Source organism: Eumetopias jubatus, unplaced genomic scaffold (genome assembly GCF_037043125.1).
Source record: "Eumetopias jubatus isolate StellerSeaLion01/CBP00866 unplaced genomic scaffold, mEumJub1_p1.0 scaffold_13, whole genome shotgun sequence".
In the NCBI taxonomy this organism is placed as follows: Eukaryota; Metazoa; Chordata; class Mammalia; order Carnivora; family Otariidae; genus Eumetopias; species Eumetopias jubatus.
The window spans coordinates 55824822-55847949 of NW_028274819.1; the positions used below are offsets into that span (position 1 = coordinate 55824822).

Consider the following 23128-nt stretch of genomic DNA (forward strand, 5'->3'; position numbering starts at 1 on the left):
AACATGGGTAGACTAAGTCAAATTAAGTCAACTGAAGGAGTGAAAGGCAAAAATAAGATGGAAAGGACTTTAATATTAATATTCTGGGACTTTTTTTTTATTTTTTATTTGAGAGAGTGAGAGAGAGAGAGAGAGAGAGAGCATGAGCAGGGGGGAGGGGCAAAGGGAGGGGCAGAGGGAGAAGGAGGGGCAGACTCTCTGCAGAGCAGAGCCCCATGTGGGACTCAATCCCAGGACCCTGGGATCATAATCTGAGCCAAAGGCAGACACTTAACCGACTGAGCCACCCAGGCGCCCCTTCTTCTGGGACTTCTGATGAACCAATTAATACATATTTACCAAATAATAAGCTAGAATATTCATTTAGTCTCAAAGTAGATTCTAGGTATACCATGCATATATTTCAAAAACATGCTCTACTTGGATAGCAAACTTTATGAACCACACAGTAATTAAGATAATAAAAATTACACAGAAATTCATGCCTATAAAGAGGCCTGTTTATTACTGATAACACTTCATTTGGCTAAAACCACAAGAAATTCACACACAAGCACTTCAAGTGCAAATTCTCACAGGTAGTACTTATGATACACCCTGGTGTTTTCATCAGAAAAAAAAATGAGAAAATGTTGACAAAAACTGGTAAAACAAGAGCACATTTTTGATCTACTGCTACATAGTCAGAAAAATAATTCATTCTTAACTGCACATATTTTATCTGGCATATTCAGTGACATATACAAAGTTTATTTTAGCCTAAAACAAGAAGGCCTCACAATATATACAGATGCAGACTCTTGCTTGAGTGCCTCTTGTGAGATATATGATGAATCATAACAGTGGACAAAAATATATCAAATCGTATCAAGTTAGTTGTGACTCACTTGGAAGGTAGCACTAGGAGGCTCAAACTGGCACCTATACCCAGTGATATTAAGTCTACATAGATACCTTCTTAGCCTACTTGGCCAACACCTTGCTTTGAGTGTAAAATACTAGGCATTATATATAATTTTCCAAATAGGAAATATGCTCTGCTCTCTCAAAAGAAACTGAGTATTTAAGGGTGTGCGTGCTTAATGAAGATGATTTATTATAAATTTCAGTAATGAGAATTGTTTAAAAAACTGAACCAGAAAATTAACATTTTTGATTGCTTCTTAAGCTATTAGCTGCTTTAAAATGCAACCCACTATTTCCTATTATCACCAACTAAGCATTCTATAATAGGTACTATACTTGGGGGGGGTAGGAGGATATGAAAAATAATAAAACATGATCTCTGCTCTCAGGGAGCTGATAGTCAGATGCTCTATCTCAGTCAAGGAATGCCAGTGAATTAATGAAAACAAACTGGCCAACACCTCTGACAATGAGGTTCAGTGATAACGTAACTGTTTCAGGTCAGTTTAATTTGGCAGTAATACTTTTCAAAGTTCAGCTTTTAAAATGTAGGGAACAGGCTAGATACGTTCTATGTTTCTATTTCTCATGTTAAGGTCGTTGTGTGTACCACCAGGCAGATGCAGCAATTGAGGAGGGGAGGGGGGGAACCACTGAGAGGCTCTATGATCAACACGGTGCTCCTTTCTGGCAGCACCGGCTTCTGTCACGACTGAAGGAATCATTTTTACATCGAAACAGTTTTATTATGGGGAATGCAAAATTCAGCTTACATTTTAATGACAGAATACGAAATTTCATGAGCGGTAGACTGCTTCTAAGTTTGGGTTGGGTCCCTCCCCCCACATATTCATCATGTTCCTCTGCTTTAGGGTTATGCTGGTGGAAAAATTTGAGAAGCAAACTTTAGCATGCCATGCGCCCTTATCTTGGTCACTTTACTCATTCTTAAATGTCCTCTTTTTAAGGTATATAGTCTTGAAATAACAAAGAGAAAAGATGGTTTAATGAACGTAACAGTATGGTTAATATTTTAAAGTAACCAATGGTAAAAACTAATTTGGTTTTTTCAACTAGAACTAAAGAGAGTCATGCCGTGTCAAGTCCTGCAATGAAAGGTTCTCTTCTTTCCACTTGGACTTCTTATGGCTTATGGTAAGATGTTCTGGGGGACAAATGTGAAAAAAGATTTCTTCAGATTTTGTGCTTTGGATGCCCCAAGTACAAGGAGACCTGAAATAAAATTGGCCATCCATTTTGAGTGGTAGGACTCTTTCCTCATCAATTTCTAGAGCAATCTCAGAAAAACAAGTGAATTATAGAAGGCCATAATAAATTAGCATATAGTAGTATCCAGACGGACCCAAAAGGCTATGAAATAGATTTAAAATTACTTCTTACAATGTCTTAAATATTCTCACAATAACAAAATAATCAAAAGTCAAAAAAAAATCCAAACATACTTTTATGAATCAGTTTAAAGCATTCTGAATGAATACAGTTAAGATTTCTTATCAGTGAGGTAATAGAGCAATAGCTTTTCACAGTAACCAAATGCACGAGGGCACCTAGGGAAGGAGGGAGGTAGAGAGAAAAAGTCATAAAATAAATTTATCCAAGCAAAATTTGGATTTTTCAAGCATCACAAACATCAGTGGAAAACACTGGAAAGAAATACCAGTAGCAGCAGTTCATAGAACAATTTCTCCATTAAACTCCAGCTAATATCTCTGTTGCATCCACTCCAGAGGCAACCTCCTTAAGAGACAGGAGGCCTATTTTCTATATAAGGATATTCCTAAAGTATCCAATCTCTTAGAACTTCTCTGTCTGCTGAAGTTACTACATGCAAAAAACAAAACCCTCAAATATCCTATAATGCTATACACTCTTCAAGATGAACAAAATGGTGTTCAAGTCTCACTTAATTTGCCAGGTTAAATTAAAAATCGTATCTAAGCAGGTCTCTGTGCAGTGAATAAAGACTGCACTCATGCATCTACTACTCAACATATACAAAAACTCTCTTGTGAGCTAAGTTCTTCTAGATAGGGAGCGAAACCCAAATGTTACTTTCAGTGCTCCCTATGACATCATCATTGTTCCAACCTGAGTTTTAAAAAAAATTTTGGAAGAAACCTTTAAAAGACATTTAGTATATCCCTTAATATTTAAATCTGTCATTTAGTTTTTTTTTGAAAAGGTCCTTATTCTCTTTTATTCTGTCCTCACTGAAGATAGAGAACAGTTTGTCATATTTCTTACTTTGAGTCCTTTAATAAAAAATTCAACTAATAACTTAAGACTTATTAAATTGTCTCAACAGCTTTCTCCCCTCCAGAGTTAAATGATCTGAATTCTTTGAATTTGTTCTCACCATCTCTGTTGTATTCCTTTTGATTCCTGCTATGTCCTCTCCTCCCCAGCTCCCACATGATCCTAAGACACAACATCCTAGCAGGAATTGAATCAGTAAGAGGGGTACTTTTTCTCACCTCCTAAAACTTGGCCTCTTTTTAGTGGTTGCTAATAAAGGAAAACAAAAGTTTCACGATCTATCTGCTCATCATTATAACAAATAAACATGGGTAAACAACTTGCTCACAGCCAGTTTATTCCCTACTTTTAGAGAGGTAAGTTCGCCCTTCACAAGAAGCATTTCCTGTGCCATCTTATTGACCTTTCTTATTGTTTCTTTATTTCTACTGTTTATTTTCAGTGTATGCTTTGATCTTGCCCACTAGTTCATTCCTTTTCCCCAAAACTCTAGAAAAGCCCAGTTTTAATCTACATACTCAATGGGAATGGATTCATTTTCATGATATTTTTCATAAAGAAAAAGCTAAACAACGTAGAGCCCAAGGCTGAGGCCTACAGTCCAGCACTCCTGTCTTTCCTGGTCGGCTTGGGTTACTAAATTTACCCTGTTAGGCAACTGCACACCACTACGTCAAGTTCATGTTAAATATCACGCTAATATAGACTTGAGAGTTTGGCTAGAATCAAATAATTCCCTTAATCTATACACATCAGAAACATTTGTAACATTTTGTTGATTTTAACTTTGGATTTTTAAATTTTTGAGATAAGAATCTAAGCTTTAATAACTTTTCACCTTGATTAAGATGATGTGTTATATTAAATGTTGTATTATATTAAAGCACTCAAAACTGTTCTCCTTACAAAAGAATGACAATCATGACATGGCTTTAGTGATTATGAATGGGCTAGCATATCATTTTAGCTCTACTTTGTTCTTCGGTCACTGAAACACAGATACTAAGCGCCAAATATACGCATTTTTCATATATATAGCATTGTTCATACTAGTTGGTAGAATATAGGCCATCTCCTAAATTACATTCTACATTCCTAAAAGCAAATAAAACAAAAGAGTCTGCACATTCCTCCTTCAGTGCAAAGCCTTTGAGAACAAAGTCATTCAGAAGTATAGTGCTCTACACTTAGCTAGCTGTCTATTATCTACAGTCATGTGAGATCTAGCTATAGGAAAGGAAGGAACAAATTAACTATAGTGGCAATACAATAATTTGAAAATTATATTTGCACTATATGGGTTCAACCAAATGTTAGCTGATGGAGCTGCAACAAACCATACCATTATTTACTAAATAGTCTAATCAGTTTAAACGTTATATCATTATTATTATTTAGGAAATAAATACTCTAATGCCAGTTATGTCCCATTAGCAATTTGTTTAGTATGATTACACCCCAGGTCTTGTTACTGTTACCCCTTAACTATACGACATGTGTTTAAGTATCCTGTGAGTGGTATAGGACAGGAGACACTTTAAGAAAACAAAATAACATTAAATTAAATGAAATTGGTACTTCTCTACTAAGACTTTTTTAGAAGGCTGGAGAAGCAACCAAAAGTGACCTTCTAAAATTTTTTTCCACACTGAGGGGCACCTGAGTGGCTCAGTCGGTTAAGCCTCCGACTCTTGATCTCAGTACAGGTCTTGATCTCAGGGTCTTGAGTTCAAGCCCCACATTGGGCTCTATGCTGGGCATGGAGCCTACTTGAAAAAAATATGCAAACTTTTTTTCCACAGTGAAAAAGAAAGAGCACTCTTGGGATCAGAAATTCTACAGTGGCCAGCATGATATTAGAATAAACTGGACTTTAGTTTTAAAACATGTAGTTTTAGCATTAGATAACACCTAAAATCTGGATATTTTATTTCTTAGAAAAATTAGCATTACTTCATCTGATAAAGGAATAAATCTACTTATAAAAATGTAATTCCAAAGTCAGATTTTTAAATAAATTCAGAGCTCCTTTCTCAGTTCAGATTTTTTTCTGTGTTATTGACATTAATTCTTACAAGAAGATCCTTAAGCACAGTTACATTGACTCTGATTTTATTAGGATTTTTATTTACATTCATAAGATTTTTAAATGGGGGAAATTGATCTGATATAGAGGGGAAGCACCTACATAGTTTGGTCTGAAATAACTATCTGAAACTTAACTGACTAAATTATATTCAATGCAGGAACACTGTTTTAATTCACACCATACCCTGAGAAGGCACCAAGAAATCTGACAAGAATGAAGCCACTAAGGAGCACTGCCACTATTTTTTCATGTTCAGTAAACGTCAGAATTTTAAATACACACAATAAATTTACACTGCACCAAGAGCACCTGAAACCACATATGGTAACATCTGTTCTAAGCTAGAAATGCTAACACCCGATTTCAAATACTCTACTTTGTAAGTTAATACCTATGACGAAATAATGACACTTTCCCACACTATGCTGGCAGCAATGCTATTTTCTTGTCAATTTTATAGATTAATTTCCTTAACTAACTCTACAACTATATAACATTTATCTGCCTTTTTAAAAAACCGTGCTATACACAATTACAATATGGAACTAAGCTTAATCACACTTCAATAAGAAAACTCACTTATGTATTGGGTTTTTTTTTCTGTTAAAGGAAGAACAACGTGTTACTAGAATACTTTCAATGCAATGACAGTTGTTCAAGATTATGAAAAAATTTGAATCCTTTCTCTCCAGACCATTTCCTTTTGAATTTATACAGTTTGTTGCATCAGCCCACCAAAGGAAAGAAAATCAAAGTACAAAGATAGTTGGCCAGATGAGATAGAGAGAGAACGCTAACATGACTTCAACGCATGGAGTTCCAGGTTGTTCTGTTCTATGCGCCGGTGCAAAGTCATGGCGTACTGCTGTGCACTAAACAGAACGCCAGATCAGTCCATTTTTACTGGGCTCAAGAAAATTCTCAATCAAAGCTTCAATGAGTTTCCTCAATTCCTCTTCTAGGAAGGCAGTGTCACTAAAGAGAAAGATGAAGAGTTTCGAAAGTCTTGATTTTCATCACTTTAAATTTTGTTTAAATTGTTATAATTTTAAAAGGGGATGATTAAACACTTTGTAAACCAAAAAGAAGTTCACTCAGTTAAAACAAACAGAACAAGACCAAAGAGGGGAAAAAAAATCACACACAAGAAAACACCATGATCACAAACTGAAGTTGAACTGCATTAAAGGGAGTTCCTTGGTACATGATACAGGGATGAGTTTTGGTATATCTACAGATTTTTCTCCTGGGTCAGGCAATTTAATGGTCCAGAACACCAATACCAGGTATTATGCTAAAATGGCTTCCTGAAATACTTTGAAGAATACCCAGTAGATAAGTAGATATTATGGGATGATATGGCATGACTCAGATACAGAGGGGTGATGGGACTAAAAAAAATAAGATGCTTAAAAAATAAATGGACATTTACAAGGATGTGCTTCAAGGCATCACTGCTGTTGCCCAAAACATTTCTAGGAAAGCCTCTTTTCAACTGCCTTCGTGGTCATTTGTTATTACTTTAATAATCATCCTTTATTTTTAATCAAATATAGCATTACCCAATTTGGTTTCCTTAAAACTCTACTCTGAATCATTTCAGGATGTCTTTTTTTGCCCCCAAAGGGAACAAAATCTACTCTTAAGTGCAAAGATTTAGGGACATACAAAATAATGTACCTTGGACTCTGAAGGCAATTCTAAAAAATCTCTTTCCCAAAAATATACTGATCAGTGACATTGTAGAAGGTACTACTTTTAATAAGTTTAAATAGCCTTTGAATATGTTTATTAAAGTCAATTTAGTGGCAATTCATACTCTTAAAAGGAAATAAATTGGGCAGATTAAGTCAAATCACAATAGATGTAAGAAATAAAAAAATTATTTGTTGATCATTTCTTTATGTTCATCATATAATAGTTAAAGCTCACAAAACCTTCCCAATAATAAAAATTCACTAAAATTTTAAAATTCAATTCCCAAATGGTCCAGCTGCTTTGGAAAATAGTCTTGCAGTTCCTCCGAAAGTTAAACATAGAACTACCATGTGACCCAGCAATTCTCCACCTACATATAGACCTCAGTGAAATGAAAACATGTCCACACAAAAACTTGTGCACAAACATTTGTAGCACGGTTATATGTAATATTTAAAATGTGGAAATAACCCAAATGTCCACCACCTGATAAAAGGATAAAAAAAAGTGTTATATCTATACAACAGAATAGTATTAGGCCAAGAAAACAATTTAAAAAAAAAAAATAAAGTGACTCGTGCTACAACACGGATGAAACTTGAAAACATTAAAGTAGAAGATGCCAGTCACAAAGGGCCATATGTTGTATGATTCCATTTATATGAAATGTCCACAATAAGCAAGTCGATAATGAGATAGTAGATTGGTGGTTGCCTAGGGCTAAGATGGCAAGTGACTGCTAATGGGTCTGGGACTTCTTTCTGAGGGGTTGAAAATGTTCTAAAATTGATTGTAGTAAAAACAATTTTGATCGTAGTGATGTTTGCACAACTCTGAATATACTAAAAACCACTGAACTGTACGCTTTGAATGGGTAAACTGTACAGTATGTGAATTTTATCTCAATAAAGCCTATATATATATATATAAATATGTAAATCTAAATATATACGTGTATATATATTTAAAAAGCCAATTCTCACCTCTGCTCGGGGGATGCACACATCTCCGCATAATACTTTATCTTTGGTTCTGTGCCACTTGTCCGAAGAGTAGCAACACAGCCATTTTGAAAAGTAAATGTAATCATTTGGCTGTTTTTACTGACAGGCAGCACCTATGCACAAGGTGAACAACAGCTTAGTTACACTCGGTACCTTTTTTCATTTTCAAGAGTTGTAAAATATATTCTACTTATGTGAGGTATCTAAAGGAGTCAAATTCATAGAAACAGGAAGTAGAAGGCCATTGGCAAGGGGTGGGGGAAGGGGGAAATGAGGAGTTGCTGTTTAATGGGTATGGAGTTTCAGTTCAGCAAGATGAAAAAGTTCTGGACAGCTGCTGCACGACAAGGTAGACAGAGTTAACACTATGGACTGCGTGTTCAAAAATAGTTACGGTGGTAAATTTTGTTATGTGTTTTTGACAATTAAAAATATTTTTTTAAAAATTATAAAATACAAAAGATTACATGCATAATAATTCGTAAGTATGCCATTTACTGAACATTTATAATAGTACAGGCATTGGGTTATATACCTTACACACATGATCTCCAGGCCTCGGCAACAATCTTCCAGAGTAAATATTACTGCCAATTTACTGACATGGCTCAAAAAGAGTAAATGACCTGGTCAAGGTAATCAGCTAAAGTGGCAGAACAAGAAGTTGAAGCCAGGTCTGTCTGTATCAAAGTCCAAACTGCCTCTACATTTGCAAAGGGCTTTATAATTTCGAAGCACTTTCATAGATAGTTTATCAATCATCTCCAAAGCAGACTGCCACGTGTCCTAGAGGACAGGCAAAATAATCCACTGGGATACAAAAAAATTTTATATTTTTTACCTAAAAGTTAAAAAAGGAAATGAAGCTTTACTGACGTTGAACATACGGATTCATACTAGTACCCTTCCCGGACCACAGGTCAGTCTGTGAAGGTATCTTGGGGGAACTGTGGTGGTTGTACTAGGACAGAGGTGGTGCCTTTCATTAGGTGTCCAGAGCCTGGTCCTCTCCTTGAAACCCCTCCCTCAGTTAGTGGTACTACCACACACCAGCTGCTTAAGATAGAGACCTTCCTCCCCTCTTTTTCACTCACAGACCATCAACCTTAGCAAGTCCTGTCTGTCTATTCTAGTCTTTATTTAACTCAACTTTGTCCAACTGTCTCCATCACTACTGCTATTATATTTAATTCAGGCTCCCATCATGTCTCATCTTATTACTGAAATAGAGTACTAACTGACCTTCCCGCCTGGGAGTTTGCCTCTCTCTAACCCACCGTATGTGCCATTCCTCCTTGAACTCCACACTACAGTTGTAGAGAACTCTTTGTGGTTCTTTGGAGGAGAACATGCCTTCCTACCTCCAGACCTAGCACTTGCTGCTCCCTTTGCCTGAATACTCACCGTTCCTCCTACATCTGGATAACTCTTACTCATACTCAGCTCACAGAAGTCTCCTAGATTGTCTTCTATAAGCCTCCCAGACCTGAGCACCTGTGCTCTTCCGTGGCACCTTCTGCACCCCCTGGTCCTTTTATCATTTTGTAAAGTAATCCCTGCTTACTTCCATTTCCCCACTAGACACTTGAGTGCAGAAACAGCGCCTTTCTCGTTGCTCCTTCTCCAGTGTGCCTATATCTGTGGCACCGAAGGGCTTTGATAAATGCCTGCTGAACACACAGAGAGCAATCTGGAGTGTGAAGAAAACACTCACGAGGTCTTTGACACTTACTATGTGACTGCTGGGGCAAATTAACAATGTCTACAGTACCTGCCTTATAAAATTGTTGTAAGCATCTGTGGAGAACAGATAGAAAAGTACTTTGAATAAGGAGTATCATAAACCTTAAAGAAAGTTAATAGGAAAAAAGCATCACACCAAGAACTACTCTAAGCACAACAACATTAGTGAAATAAAAAGAAAAAATTTCGTTCTTCTCTTCAAGTAGTTTACAAAGATAGAAAGATAGATACCAATAACTGGGAATACTATTTGTTGATTAGATGAATAGACACAGAAGGAATATGAGCTGTACTCCATGCAAGAAATTGCAGATTTCCCAAAATATATTATGCCCCTAGCATCACAGACAACATCAGGACATTATAAATGGAAATTCAGGCTAATAATCCTAACAATAACCAAATAGATATGATCAGCAATTTATGGCATTTAAATATTTGTTGAGCCCCTACCATGTAGGCAGGAGCCTTGACAGGCATGGAGGTGTGTTAGAAATGGATCTGCCATGCACAACACATTGATAACATAAAATAGAAAGTGATAAAGGACAAGAGTCAGGCCCAATATATAATGAAACCTCAGGAGGAAGACATCTAATTATGGGACCTGGAGGGAATGTGGAGGAGGTGACATCTGTCTGAAGTCTTAAATAATGGCTAAGATGACCTGCAGCAGTAGGAAGGAGAGGCAGACTGGGGAAATAGCTTGAGCAAAAATACAGAATTTATATTTTCATTTCTTTAAAGATTTTATTTATTTATCTGAGAGAGAGAGATAGCCAGAGGGAGCACGAGGCGGGAGAGGGGTTGGGGGGGGGAAGAGGGAGAAGCAGACTCCCAGCCGAGCCGGGAGCCTTGACTTGGATCTCAATCCCAGGACCCTAAGATCATGGCCTGAGCCAAAGGCAGACTAACCGACTGAGCCACCCAGGTGCCCCCAAATACAGAAATTTTTAATAAAAATGTATGCATGTAAGAAACTATAAGTTGCTCTATTTGGCTGCAGGTATAGGGACGAAGGTTGAAAAGGGAAGTTGCAAATCAAAAGGTGTAATGGTGAGCTTTGAAACAAAAGGCTTTCGGACTTTATTTTCAACATCACACATCTCCCTCTCTCTGTCCCTTCCTCTTCTTGTCTAATTCTCTTTCCCACCTCCCCACCCTCCAGGGAGGAGCATACACTTGGGGAGAGAGGAAGACAGGATCAGAGGCAGGGAGACTGTTAGTGGGATTATAACTGCTCTGGAGAAAAACAATGGATGCTAGTTTCAGAGACATTCACAGGCTTGAACTTCCACTATTTTACTACAGTACAAAGTACTACAAATTGTTAAAAAACTTAAAAAAAAAAAGGTACTTACTGATTTCTTATTAGGCTGGCTGCTATCATAGCCAGTGGTAACATCCCGTATGTGTAATATAGCAAATGTCCCACAGAATTTTGGATATTCTTTTGGAGAATCAAAATTGCGAAGCCTTTCAAATATACTTTTGATGGTACTTGGATCATAACACAAGAAATATGAAGTTTTTGAAATATGATAACCATATCTGCACAAAGATTTAAAGTGTTAAAATCAGATTTCAGATAACTCTTCAGAGAAGTATATAATAAAGATAAGCCTATTATAGTATTATGTAGAAAGTAGCAGACTTTAGTTCAGTTTTTGAACTTTTTAGAAAGGACTAGCTATTTTCAAAACCAAATTTAGAAAGCTAAAAGTAGGACCAAAAGAATGAGAAATTTGGCAATTGAAATGAGAAATTCATAATAATAGAACTTACTTTTCATAAACCTTAATCAGTTGCTGTTTCAATGTTATAGTCATGGTTTCCAGGTAAGCTGCCATCTCGGCAGCAACAACGGCTGCACTCACCCCATCTTTATCCAAAACCGAAGTGCCACACAGAAAACCTAAGAATTAAAACACATTTTTATTTTTATTTTATTTTTTAAGATTTTTATTTATTTGAGACAGAGAGAGGGCGTTGCAGGAGCAGGAAGGAGGAGCAGAGGGAGAGGGAGAAGCAGGCTCTCTGCTCAGTGGGCAGGCTCCCTGCTCCCCACTGAGCAGGGAGCCAGGATGGAGATGAGGCTTGATCCCAGGACACTGGGATCGTGACCTGAGCCGAAGGCAGATGCTTTACTGACTGAGCCACACATGATTTAAAAAGGGGAAAACTTAAGCCTATAATAATTTCAATAGTTTTACATTTCTTCAGAAGAACCAATGAATTTAAGAGCCTACTAATAGATGAAACCCACTGATACTAAAGGTACTTAGGGGACTTTTAAGGGTCTTCCCCCCTCCCCCATGAAAAATGCATCTACATATTTCTGAGTTCTCTGTGGTTTTTACAACTCAAAACGCAAAACCAGAAGACAAAAATTCCTCTTCATAGACATACTACATTTTAAAAAATGCTCTCATCAAAATAAATAAATAAATAAATAAATAAAAAATAAAAAATGCTCTTATCAAATTTCAAAGATTTCAATATTTACTACATACCAATCGACTCCTCAAATGCAAAAAGGACTTCTTTCCCATTTTCCAGGAGGTCTTTTATCCTACTTCCAATCCATTTAAAACCTGGTAATGTTTCCTGAAATGCACAGAAGGCCACTCTAGTTAAGTGACTCCTCAAAAACGTATCTAGAGAAAGGCCTGTCACTAAATGCACGTAACACTCTCATAGTGATCTCTTATGGTTTTTGGTCCACACAGATTTATATCATGGTGAGCACATAGCCAGAAGTGCTTGGATTCATATTGCCACGACTGATAACCTACTATTTATTGAGCACAGAAATAGGTGATTTACACCAAATATAACCCAACATTTGTAAGTGGTGATCCATATAGTCACAAAGTAACATAAATTTTACACACATATATTATGATCATCTACTATTTATCAAACACCATTAACAGGCACTTTATATCATTGGGTCTTTTTTGTTTACAAAAACTCTGTTGCTGAAACAGAGGCTCAGAGGCTCAGTGAATTTGCCCAAGACTATGCTGTATGTATGAGATGGAGCCAGGATTCACTTACACTGCTTCTCAGAAACTGTCATTTGGGCTGCATTATAAGTACTAATATAAGAGAACCTATGAAGGTTGTGATTTAGTCCCCCCAAGTAATCAAAGGCCATAAAGCTTTTTAATGATGTACTTTCAACATTATCACAGTATATGCTTGAATCAAGTGTTCATTACCACAATACCACGGACTAATTAAAACCAAGGAAGTTACTAAGCCCTTCTTTCGTAACTGGATTCGAGGACTTTTCATCAGATGAGCTACTATTCACTTTAAAGACATGAACTGTTTTAGGTTCGACAGAAAGAACATGTAATAGACACTGATTCTAGAGCTCACCATTACTAACTTAGGATTCCCAATTCACCTCTCTACTTCCTCGGTGGGAAAAAATAAAAACCAAAACCTCTGCTACCCTCCCCAGAACCAACAATAAACACAAGGAAGCAAATTTATAATACTGGTCTTTAGAATCATGTTGTTTCTCTTTTGTGCTCTTTATACATTTTTTTTTTTGCCATAGATATTGAGGAAAATGTTAACATTACCATAATTCAGAATCTTAGGCTTGAATAAATTTTCAATTTTTTCTCTTTAGCAATTTGTTGTTGTTGTTTTTTTAAAGTAGGCTCTGCGCTGGGTGTGGAGCCCAATGCAGGGCTTGAACTCACAATAGTGAGATTGAGACCTGAGATCAAGAATTGGACAATTAATGGACTGAGCCACCCAGGCACCCTGCTATTTGTATTTTTTTTAAAGCCAGAGATCGAAAGTTCTATTTCATTAAAACAGGTATAATTTTCTTTTATTCAGCCAATCAGTGTTAAGACGTGTAGCTTGGCTGTGGCTCAAGAAAAATGCCCACAGGTGTGACATTTGCACTATTTGACAAAGATGGTGGAGGAAAAGCAATTTAATTGGCATCAGTCCCAGAAGCTATAAAAATTGTCAGCTTAACTCTCTAAGGCTCACGAAAGTTAATGATCTGTGCTGAGAGAGAGTTATTTGTTTTTTGGATGTAGAATCATTGGGTCTTAATTTACAATTTAGAAGACTAAGTTTCTTAAGACTGAACTTGAAGAGCTTAAACAATGGCTGATGATACCTACAATTTTTTGGAATGGAGTTTATGTTACTGATGAGGTCACTAGGAGCCAGATTTTCTCAGTATGAAAACCAGATTTTGTTGTATGAAATAATAAGCATTAATGTAATTTTTAAAGAATATCTTATCTCAGTTCCAGAAATTCACATCCTGGATGGATGGACTTGGCTCAAGGTGTCTAAACTGTCAAAAGATTAAGCAACTGTTAACAGAATTTTTAAAAAAAGGGGGGATTATAAATCAAATCAATACAAGTCAGTTTTGGTGGGGAGATGGCTTTAATGTATAGATTTGGAAAGTGATTGAGAAAAGTAGCACACAGATTTTTCTCTGTTCTTACCTCAAAATGAAATCCTTCTTTAAGTGCAATTGCCTTCAAAATTTTGGAAGAGACTGTGGTGGCTAACATATAAACGTTCTTCACATCAGCATTTCTTGATGTATTTTTCTTCCAGCAATCAAACATCCACCACCCAAACAAAGCTGCCAATTCATTCCCTGTGAAAACTTTCCAATGACCACTGTAGAGAGAATGAAGATTCAAGTCAGAACTTTTGTAACTTCTCATTAAAATTTCTTGACCCTAAGACGTACAAATTACCATCCCTCACACAGGAAAACCAAAAGCTATTATATAAGATTCTTGAGAAAACATTTAGGATTATTTCTAGCTCACCAGGGGTGAACTTAGGGTAGAAATGGCAACAATGTCTGTTGAAAAATTATTACACTGAAACTGTTGTTCTCCTACTTAATGAGAGAAAAGTTATAATATGATGTCCTGTCTATATAAGGACATTTGTCACAACATTATAAGGGCAAAAATACATAGCAATCCAAAGGACCAAGATTAGAAAATGATTATATTGATAAAGCAATCTGTTGGGCTATCATGCCATTTTAAAAATTATATTTTAAACAATATTTAAGGACTGAAAAAAATGCTCATGGCACAATATTAAGTGGAAAACAATCAAGATATAAAAATATATATAGCATAACAATTTTATAAAAACAAATATATCTTAAGGAAATGTCAAAATATCAACCTAGGGGTTATCTTTGGATAGTGGACTTACAGGAAATTTATTTTCTTATTTTTTTATTATTTCCAATGAGGCTGTAAGACTTAAAATCAAAAACTCTTTTTCAAAGTTTAAGCTTTACTTACTTCTCCTGAAGCTCTGCCACTGCCAGCCGGTCTGCATCAGGATCCGTGGCTAGCACTACGCGGGCATTTTCTTTCTCTGCCAGTCTCAAAGAAAGTTCCTGAAACAGTGAGCCAAATCACCAGATTGTATTCCAGAGGTTAAATTCAATGTTAATACTCCTACATGTAGGTACTATATTAGTTGACATCAATTTTAGAAGGAATACAGTTTGACTAAATTTAAAATAAGCCTAGAAGTAGGGATATCCACCATAGAGATTTCAAATATAACAGAATATATGGTTACAAGAGAATTTAAATTATGTCCATGAAGGTGCTTTCTGTCTTTGTAAGTAATCTCTGAGTTGTCAATGACTTCTATTTGATGAAGTTTAATACACTAATAATAATTTAAATAAAGAAAAAAAAATACCAGCACAGACTCTCCTTCTTCAGGATTTGGGCATTTAACAGTAGAAAAGTCTGGATCTGGATCTTTTTGTTCTGGTACTGGAATTGGAGGCTTAAAACCAAATACTTGGAAAGCCAACTGCACATAGTCGTGTCCAACCCCATGGAAAGATGTATGTACAAATTTCAAGGTGGTCTTTGAGTTTAATTCCCTGTAAAGGAAAAGAATTATTCAGTTGGTATCATAAAACTTGGTGCTTGTGATATAATTAAAATAAGCTATAAAGAAGAAGCTAAAATTTATTTTTTAGGATGAAGAACAGACACTCAGCAAGCCAACAGCTCTCTAGCAATAGCATTAGCTATTTAGGGAATAGTTATGAAAATACATAAATAGGCAAAATCAAATTTTAGAGGAAATTTCCTAATCTCATATAGAGAATACACATATTTAGCTGTAATTTTTTAACAGCTTTATTAAGAAGTAATTAATATACTCTACAATTCATCTATTTAAAGTGTACAATTCAGTGGCTTTCACTATAGTCACGGAGTTATTCAACCATTATACTATAATCAATTTTAGAACATCCTCATTATCCCCAAAAGAAACTCTACCCCAAAGCTGCCACCCCCTAACACTCCCATTCCTCCTGGCCATAGGCAATCACTAGCCTCTGTCTTGTTTCTGTCTCTGTAGATTTGCTTTCTCTGGGCATTTCATATAAATGGAATCACACAATATGTGGTCCTTTGTAAATGGTTTCTTTCACTTAGCATGTTTTCAAAGTTTATCCATGTTGTGGTATGTATCAGTATTTCTTTTTACAGCTGAATAATATTTCATTGTATAGATATAACACAGTTTATTTATCCATTCATCAGTTGATGGATATTTGGGTTATTTCCACCTTTTAACTACGGTGATTGGTACTAGTTAGCTATATTTTTAATATAATGAACAGACAACACATTTTTATCTCTATTTCTTTTATTTGTTAATCTTATTATGTGGTAACCCTATCCCTATATTCCCATTTGGATACCTGTGAAAACAGATCTTTTTAAGGTCTTCCATGTATCTTCTGCAAATGTCTTGCAGAGGATCTCTCTTCAGTGGGCTGGTATCCACTAAATTATCATTCCAGGAACCGTTCCAAGGTTCCACACATTCTTCGATACATTTCAGAATTTCTTTATCATGAGGAGATGTGATCTGAGCACCAGTTTCCCAATAAACCTAGATGATAGGTAAATACAGCTATAAGTATGTGAAATGTTGCCCAGATATTTTTAGCTACAGTAGAGCTATTTGGCTTTATAAAGAAGCATCCCAAATTAATTAAGTAGAAAATATCAACATGGGACTAACCTAATACCAAAGGATGTTGACGATAATGATTCTACAGGTACTCTTCAAAAAAATGATCATGTACTGGGGAGAAAAGATGGCAGAGGAGTAGGGGACCCTATTCCAACTGGCCCCCAGAATTGAGCTGGATATCTACCAGACCACTCTGAGCACCCACGAAATCAGCCTGAGATGTAAGAAGATCTGGATCTCTACAAACAGAATATTGCAGGCAGTTGGTTTCGAGGTACCAAGCGGGGAGCCGTGATTCCGCAGGCAGATATTGGAGGATAAACGGCAGCTGGAGGGAGTCTGGCCGTGGGGATCCTACACTGCTGGTGCGCGATAGCCTCCCACACTGGGGACAGGCACAGACTCACAGACCAGTAGCAGCGGGGAAAGGACTTTAGGGCAACCTGGAGGGACGGGGTCACGCCTGCGAACTCGGAGCGGCTGGAGGTTTTAGAAGCACAAAGGGAAGAGACGTGCCCTGACCTGGAGGCAGGACTGGGGGCGCTGCGAAGGGGCGCACAACCCAGGGCGCTGCAGTTTATAGTAGCACAGACAGAAACGGAGATAGTGTGGCCTGGAGAGCTCATTAAAGAACAGACTGCAATCTCTCTGCTCTGAGGCAGAGGGTTGGAAACGGTCTCTTCGGCTCTGACTCTCGGAAGAGACGGAGAAAGCCACCAGGGAAAGCCGCCAGAGAACAAAAGCCCCCAAAACTGGTTACCACTGAGCCCATCCCCCAGCACAGGGGAGGCAGGGCAACTCTGCCCAAACAGGGTTGCCTGACTAACAGCGCAGCAGGCCCCTCCCCCAGAAGACAGGCTGGGAGAACAAGAGGCCAGCAACCCTAAGGTCCCTAGAAAACAGGTGCATCTTCCTTGGGTTCTGGTCAATAATTGGACTCTATACATTCCCTCAACCCCCCATCAACAGAATGACTAGGAGGAAGAACCCCTAAAATAGGAAAGACTCAGAGATTATGACTTATGCCACAGATTTACAAATGGATGCAGATATAACCAAGATGTCGGAGATGGAATTCAGGCTAGCAATTGTGAAGACAATAGCTAGAATGGAGAAATCAATTAATGGCCACATAGAGTCTCTAAGGGCAGAAATGAAAGCTGAATTGGCAGAACGTAAAAATGCTATCAAGGAGATCCAATCTAATCTAGATAATCTAACAGCTAGGGTAAATGAGGCAGAAGAACGAATTAGTGACCTGGAAGACAATTTAATAGATAAAAAGGGAAAAGAGGAGGCCAGGGAAAAACAATTCAGAATCCAAGAAAATAGAATCAGAGAAAGAAGTGACACCATGAAGCATTCCAATGTCAGAATTATTGGAATCCCAGAGGGACTGGAGAGAGAGAGAGGACTAAAAGATACATTTGAGCAAATCGTAGCTGGGAACTTCCCTAATCTGGGGAATGAAACAAACATTCGTGTCCTAGAGGCAGAGAGGACCCCTCCCAAGATCAAGGAACACAGGCCAACACCCCGGCATGTAATAGTAAAACTCGCAAATCTCAGAACCAAGGAAACCATCTTAAGGGCAGGTAGGGGGAAGAGATTCCTTACGTACAGAGGGAGGAACATCAGAATAACGTCAGACCTATCCACAGAGACCTGGCAAGCCAGAAAATCCTGGCAAGACATATTCAGGGTACTAAATGAGAAGAACATGCAGCCAAGAATACTTTATCCAGCAAGGCTGTCATTTAGAATGGATGGAGAGATGCAGAGCTTCCAAGACCGGCAGAAACTGAAAGAATATGTGACCACTAAGCCGGCCCTGCAAGAAATATTAAGGCGGATCCTATAAAAGGAGAAAGACCCCAAGAGTGATACACAACAGAAATTTACAGGGACAATCTATAAAAACAACGTCTTCACAGGCAACATGATGACAATTAATTCATATCTTTCAATAATCACTCTCAACGTGAATGGCCTAAATGCTCCTCTAAAACAGCACAGGGTTGCAGATTGGATAAAAAGACAGGACCCATCCATATGCTGTCTACAAGAGCATTTTGAACCTAAAGATACATCCAGAATGAAAGTGAAGGGATGGAGATCCATCTTCCATGCCAGCGGACCTCAAAAGAAAGCTGGGGTAGCAATTCTTATATCACACAAATTAGATTTTAAACTCAAGTCTGTAGTTAGAGACACAGAAGGACACTATATCATTTTTAAAGGGTCTATCCAACAAGAAGATCTAACAATTGTAAATACCTATGCCCCCAACATGGGAGCAGCCATCTACATAAGCCAACTGTTAACCAAAATAAAGAGTCATATTGATAACAATACGTTAATTGTGGGAGACCTCAATACTCCACTCTCACCAATAGACACATCATCTAAGCAGAAAATCAACAAGGAAACAAGAGCTTTGAATGATACACTGGACCAGATGGACCTCAGAGATATATACAGAACATTCCACCCTAAAACAACAGAATACTCATTCTTCTTGAGCGCACATGGAACTTTCTCCAGAATAGACCATATACTGGGTCACAAACCAGGTCTCAACCGATACCAAAAGACTGAGATTATTCCCTGCATATTCTCAGACCACAATGCTTTAAAACTGGAACTCAATCATAAGAAAAAATTTGGCAGAAATTCAAACACTTGGAAGCTAAAGACCACTCTGCTCAAGAATGTTTGGGTCAACCAGGAAATCAAAGAAGAACTTAAACAATTCATGGAAATCAATGAGAACGAAAACACATCAGTCCAAAACCTAAGGGATACTGCAAAGGCGGTCCTAAGGGGGAAATACATAGCCATCCAAGCCTCACTCAAAAAAATAGAAAAGGCCCGAATTTACCAACTAACTCTACACCTTAAAGAACTAGAGAAAAAGTAACAAACGATGCCTAAGCCACACTTTAGAAGAGAAATAATTAAGATAAGAGCAGAGATCAATGAATTAGAAACCAGAAACACAGTAGATCAGATCAACGAAACTAGAAGTTGGTTCTTTGAAAGAATTAATAAGATCGATAAACCACTGGCCAGACTTATCAAAAGAAAAGAGAAAGGACCCAAATTAATAAAATTATGAATGAAAGGGGAGAGACCACGACTAACACCAAGGAAATAGAAACAATTATTAGAAATTATTATCAACAACTATATGCCAATAAACTGAGCAATCTGGATGAAATGGATGCCTTCCTGGAAACCTATACCCTGCCAAGACTGAAACAGGAAGAAATTGACAACCTGAATAGGCCAATAACCAGTAACGAGATTGAAGCAGTGATCAAAAACCTCCCAAAAAACAGAGTCCAGGGCCTGACGGATTCCCTGGGGAATTCTACCAAACATTCAAAGAAGAAATAATACTTATTCTACTGAAGCTGTTTCAAAAAATAGAAACAGAAGGAAAACTTCCACACTCATTCTATGAGGCCAGCATTACCTTAATCCCCAAACCAGGCAAAGACCCCATCAAAAAGGAGAAGTTCAGACCAATATCCCTGATGAATATGGATTCCAAAATCCTCAACAAAATGCTGGCTAATAGGATCCAACAATACATTAAAAGGATCATCCACCACGACTAAGTGGGATTTATCCCCGGGATGCAAGGGTGGTTCAACATTCACAATGCTGAATCAATCAATGTGATAGAACACATTAATAAGAGGAGAGAGAAGAACGATATGGTCCTCTCAATTGATGCAGAAAAAGCATTTGACAAAATACAGCATCCTTTCCTGATTAAAACTCTTCAGAGTATAGGGATAGAGGGAACATTCCTCAAGTTCATAAAATCCATCTATGAAAAACCCACAGCGAATATCATACTCAATGGGGAAAAGCTGAGAGCCTTTCCCTTAGGATCAGGAACACATCAAGGATGCCCATTCTCACCACTATTGTTCAACATAGTACTAGAAGTCCTAGCAACAGCAATCAGACAACAAAAAGAAATAAAAGGTATTCAAATTGGCAAAGAAGAAGTCAAACTCTCTCTTTTCGCAGATGACATGATACCTTATGTGGAAAACACAAAAGACTCCACCCCCAAATTACTAGAACTCATACAGCAATTCAGTAATGTGGCAGGATAAAAAATCAATGCACAGAAATCGGTTGCTTTCTTATACACTAACAATGCAACTGTAGAAAGAGAAATTAGAGAAACGATTCCATTTACAATAGCACCAAAAACCATAAGATACCTTGGAATAAACCTAACCAAAGAGGTAAAGGATCTGTACTCTAGGAACTACGGAACATTCATGAAAGAAATTGAAGAAGACACAAAAAGATGGAAAACTATTCCATGCTCATGGATCGGAAGAATAAACATTGTTAAAATGTCTATGCTACCCGGAGCAATCTATACCTTCAATGCCATCCCGATCAAAATTCCAATGACATTTTTCAAAGTGCTGGAACAAACAGTCCTAAAATTTGGATGGAATCAGAAAAGACCCCGAATCGCTAAGGAAATGTTGAAAAAGAAAAAACAAACATGGGGGCATCACGTTGCCCGATTTCAAGCTATATTACAAAGCTGTGATCACCAAGACAGCATGGTACTGGCACAAAAACAGACATATAGACCAATGGAACAGAATAGAGAACCCAGATATGGACCCTCAACTCTATGGTCAAATAATCTTCGAGAAAGCAGGAGAAAACATGCAATAGAAAAAAGACAGTCTCTTCAATAAATGGTGCTGGGAAAATTGGACAGCCACATGCAGAAGAATGAAACTCGACCGTTCTCTAACACCACACACAAAGATAAACTCAAAATGGATGAAAGACCTCAATCTGAGACAGGAATTCATCAAAATCCTAGAGGAGAACATAGGCAGTAACCTTTTTGACATCGGCCACAGCAACTTCTTTCAAGATACATCTCCAAAAGCTAGTGAAACAAAAGCAAAAATGAACTTTTGGGACTTCATCAAGATAAAAAGCTTCTGCACAGCAAAGGAAACAGTCGACAAAACAAAGAGGCAACCCACAAAATGGGAGAAGATATTTGCAAATGACACTACAGATAAAGGGCTGGTATCCAAGATCTATAAAGAACTTCTCAAACTCAACACCCAAAAAACAAATAATCAAGTCAAAAAATGGGCAGAAGACATGAAAAGACACTTCTCTGAAGAAGACACACAAATGGCTAACAGACACATGAAAAAACATTCATCATCATTAGCCATCAGGGAAATTCAAATCAAAACCACATTGAGGTACCACCTTACAAGGGTTAGAATGGCAAAAATGGACAGGGAAAGCAACAACAAATGTTGGAGAGGTTGTGGAGAAAGGGGAACCCTCTTACACTGTTGGTGGGAAAGCAAGTTGGTACAGCCACTTTGGAAAACAGTGTGAAGGTTCCTCAAAAAATGAAAAATAGAGCTACCCTATGACCCAGCAATTGCATTCCTGGGTATTTACCCCAAAGACACAGATGTAGTGAAAAGAAGGGCCATATGCACCCCAATGTTCATAGCAGCAATGTCCGCAATAGCCAAACTGTGGAAAGAGCCGAGATGCCCTTCAACAGACGAATGGATAAAGAAGATGTGGCCCATATATACAATGGACTCTTACTCAGCCATCAGAAAGGATGAATACCCAACTTTTACATCAACATGGATGGGACTGGAGGAGATTATGCTAAGTGAAACAAGTCAAGCAGAGAAAGTCAATTATCATACAGTTTCATTTATTTGTGGAACATGAGGAATAGCATGGAGGACATGAGGAGAAGGAAGGGAAAAATGAAGGGGGGGTAATCGGAGGGAGAGATGAACCATGATAGACTACGGACTCTGAGAAACAAACAGGGCTTCAGGAGAGGGGGGAGGGGGGATTGGTCAGCCTGGTGATGGGTATTAAGGAGGGCACGTACTGCATGGAGCACTGGGTGTTATATGAAAACAATGGATTGTGGATCACCACATCAAAAACTAATGATGTACTGTCTGGTGACTAACATAACATAATGAAATTTAAAAAATTAAAAGTAAAATAAAAAATAAAATAATTGAAAAAAATAAAATTTAAATTTAAAAAAATGATCATGTATTATGTTCACTTTTAGAAGTATACTTTAATAACAACACAAGTAAAATATATCAGGGCATCATTATGGCAACATAGTAATATGCATATGCCATAGTATCCAATCATACTCTTAGATCTATAACTATATACTAAAGATAATAAAAATTGATACTATAAAATTTTAGCATTATAAAATAGTTCTGCAATAAAGAAGAAATTATTTTTCAGATATAAATTAAAGTAGAATATATGTCACACCAGATAAAGTCTATATCAGCAA

The 23128-nt window shown here is 37.3% G+C and overlaps 1 protein-coding gene across 8 annotated transcripts in view; it reads right to left on the reverse strand.

Moving 5' to 3' along the window:
• Positions 1-478: 478 nt before the first annotated feature.
• The window catches only part of PGM2L1 (phosphoglucomutase 2 like 1), a 102072-nt gene continuing 79422 nt past the window's right edge, over positions 479-23128 (reverse strand). For all 8 annotated transcript variants that reach the window (XM_028115997.2, XM_028115998.2, XM_088017610.1 and 5 more), the window contains 9 exons: positions 16478-16671; positions 15454-15643; positions 15042-15139; positions 14211-14391; positions 12231-12324; positions 11503-11632; positions 11079-11268; positions 7954-8087; positions 479-6247 (listed from right to left, as the gene is read on the reverse strand). In XM_028115997.2, the coding sequence (XP_027971798.1) occupies positions 6145-6247; positions 7954-8087; positions 11079-11268; positions 11503-11632; positions 12231-12324; positions 14211-14391; positions 15042-15139; positions 15454-15643; positions 16478-16671 (1314 nt within the window). In that variant the 3' untranslated portion in view covers positions 479-6144. The remainder of the gene's footprint in view (positions 6248-7953; positions 8088-11078; positions 11269-11502; positions 11633-12230; positions 12325-14210; positions 14392-15041; positions 15140-15453; positions 15644-16477; positions 16672-23128) is intronic.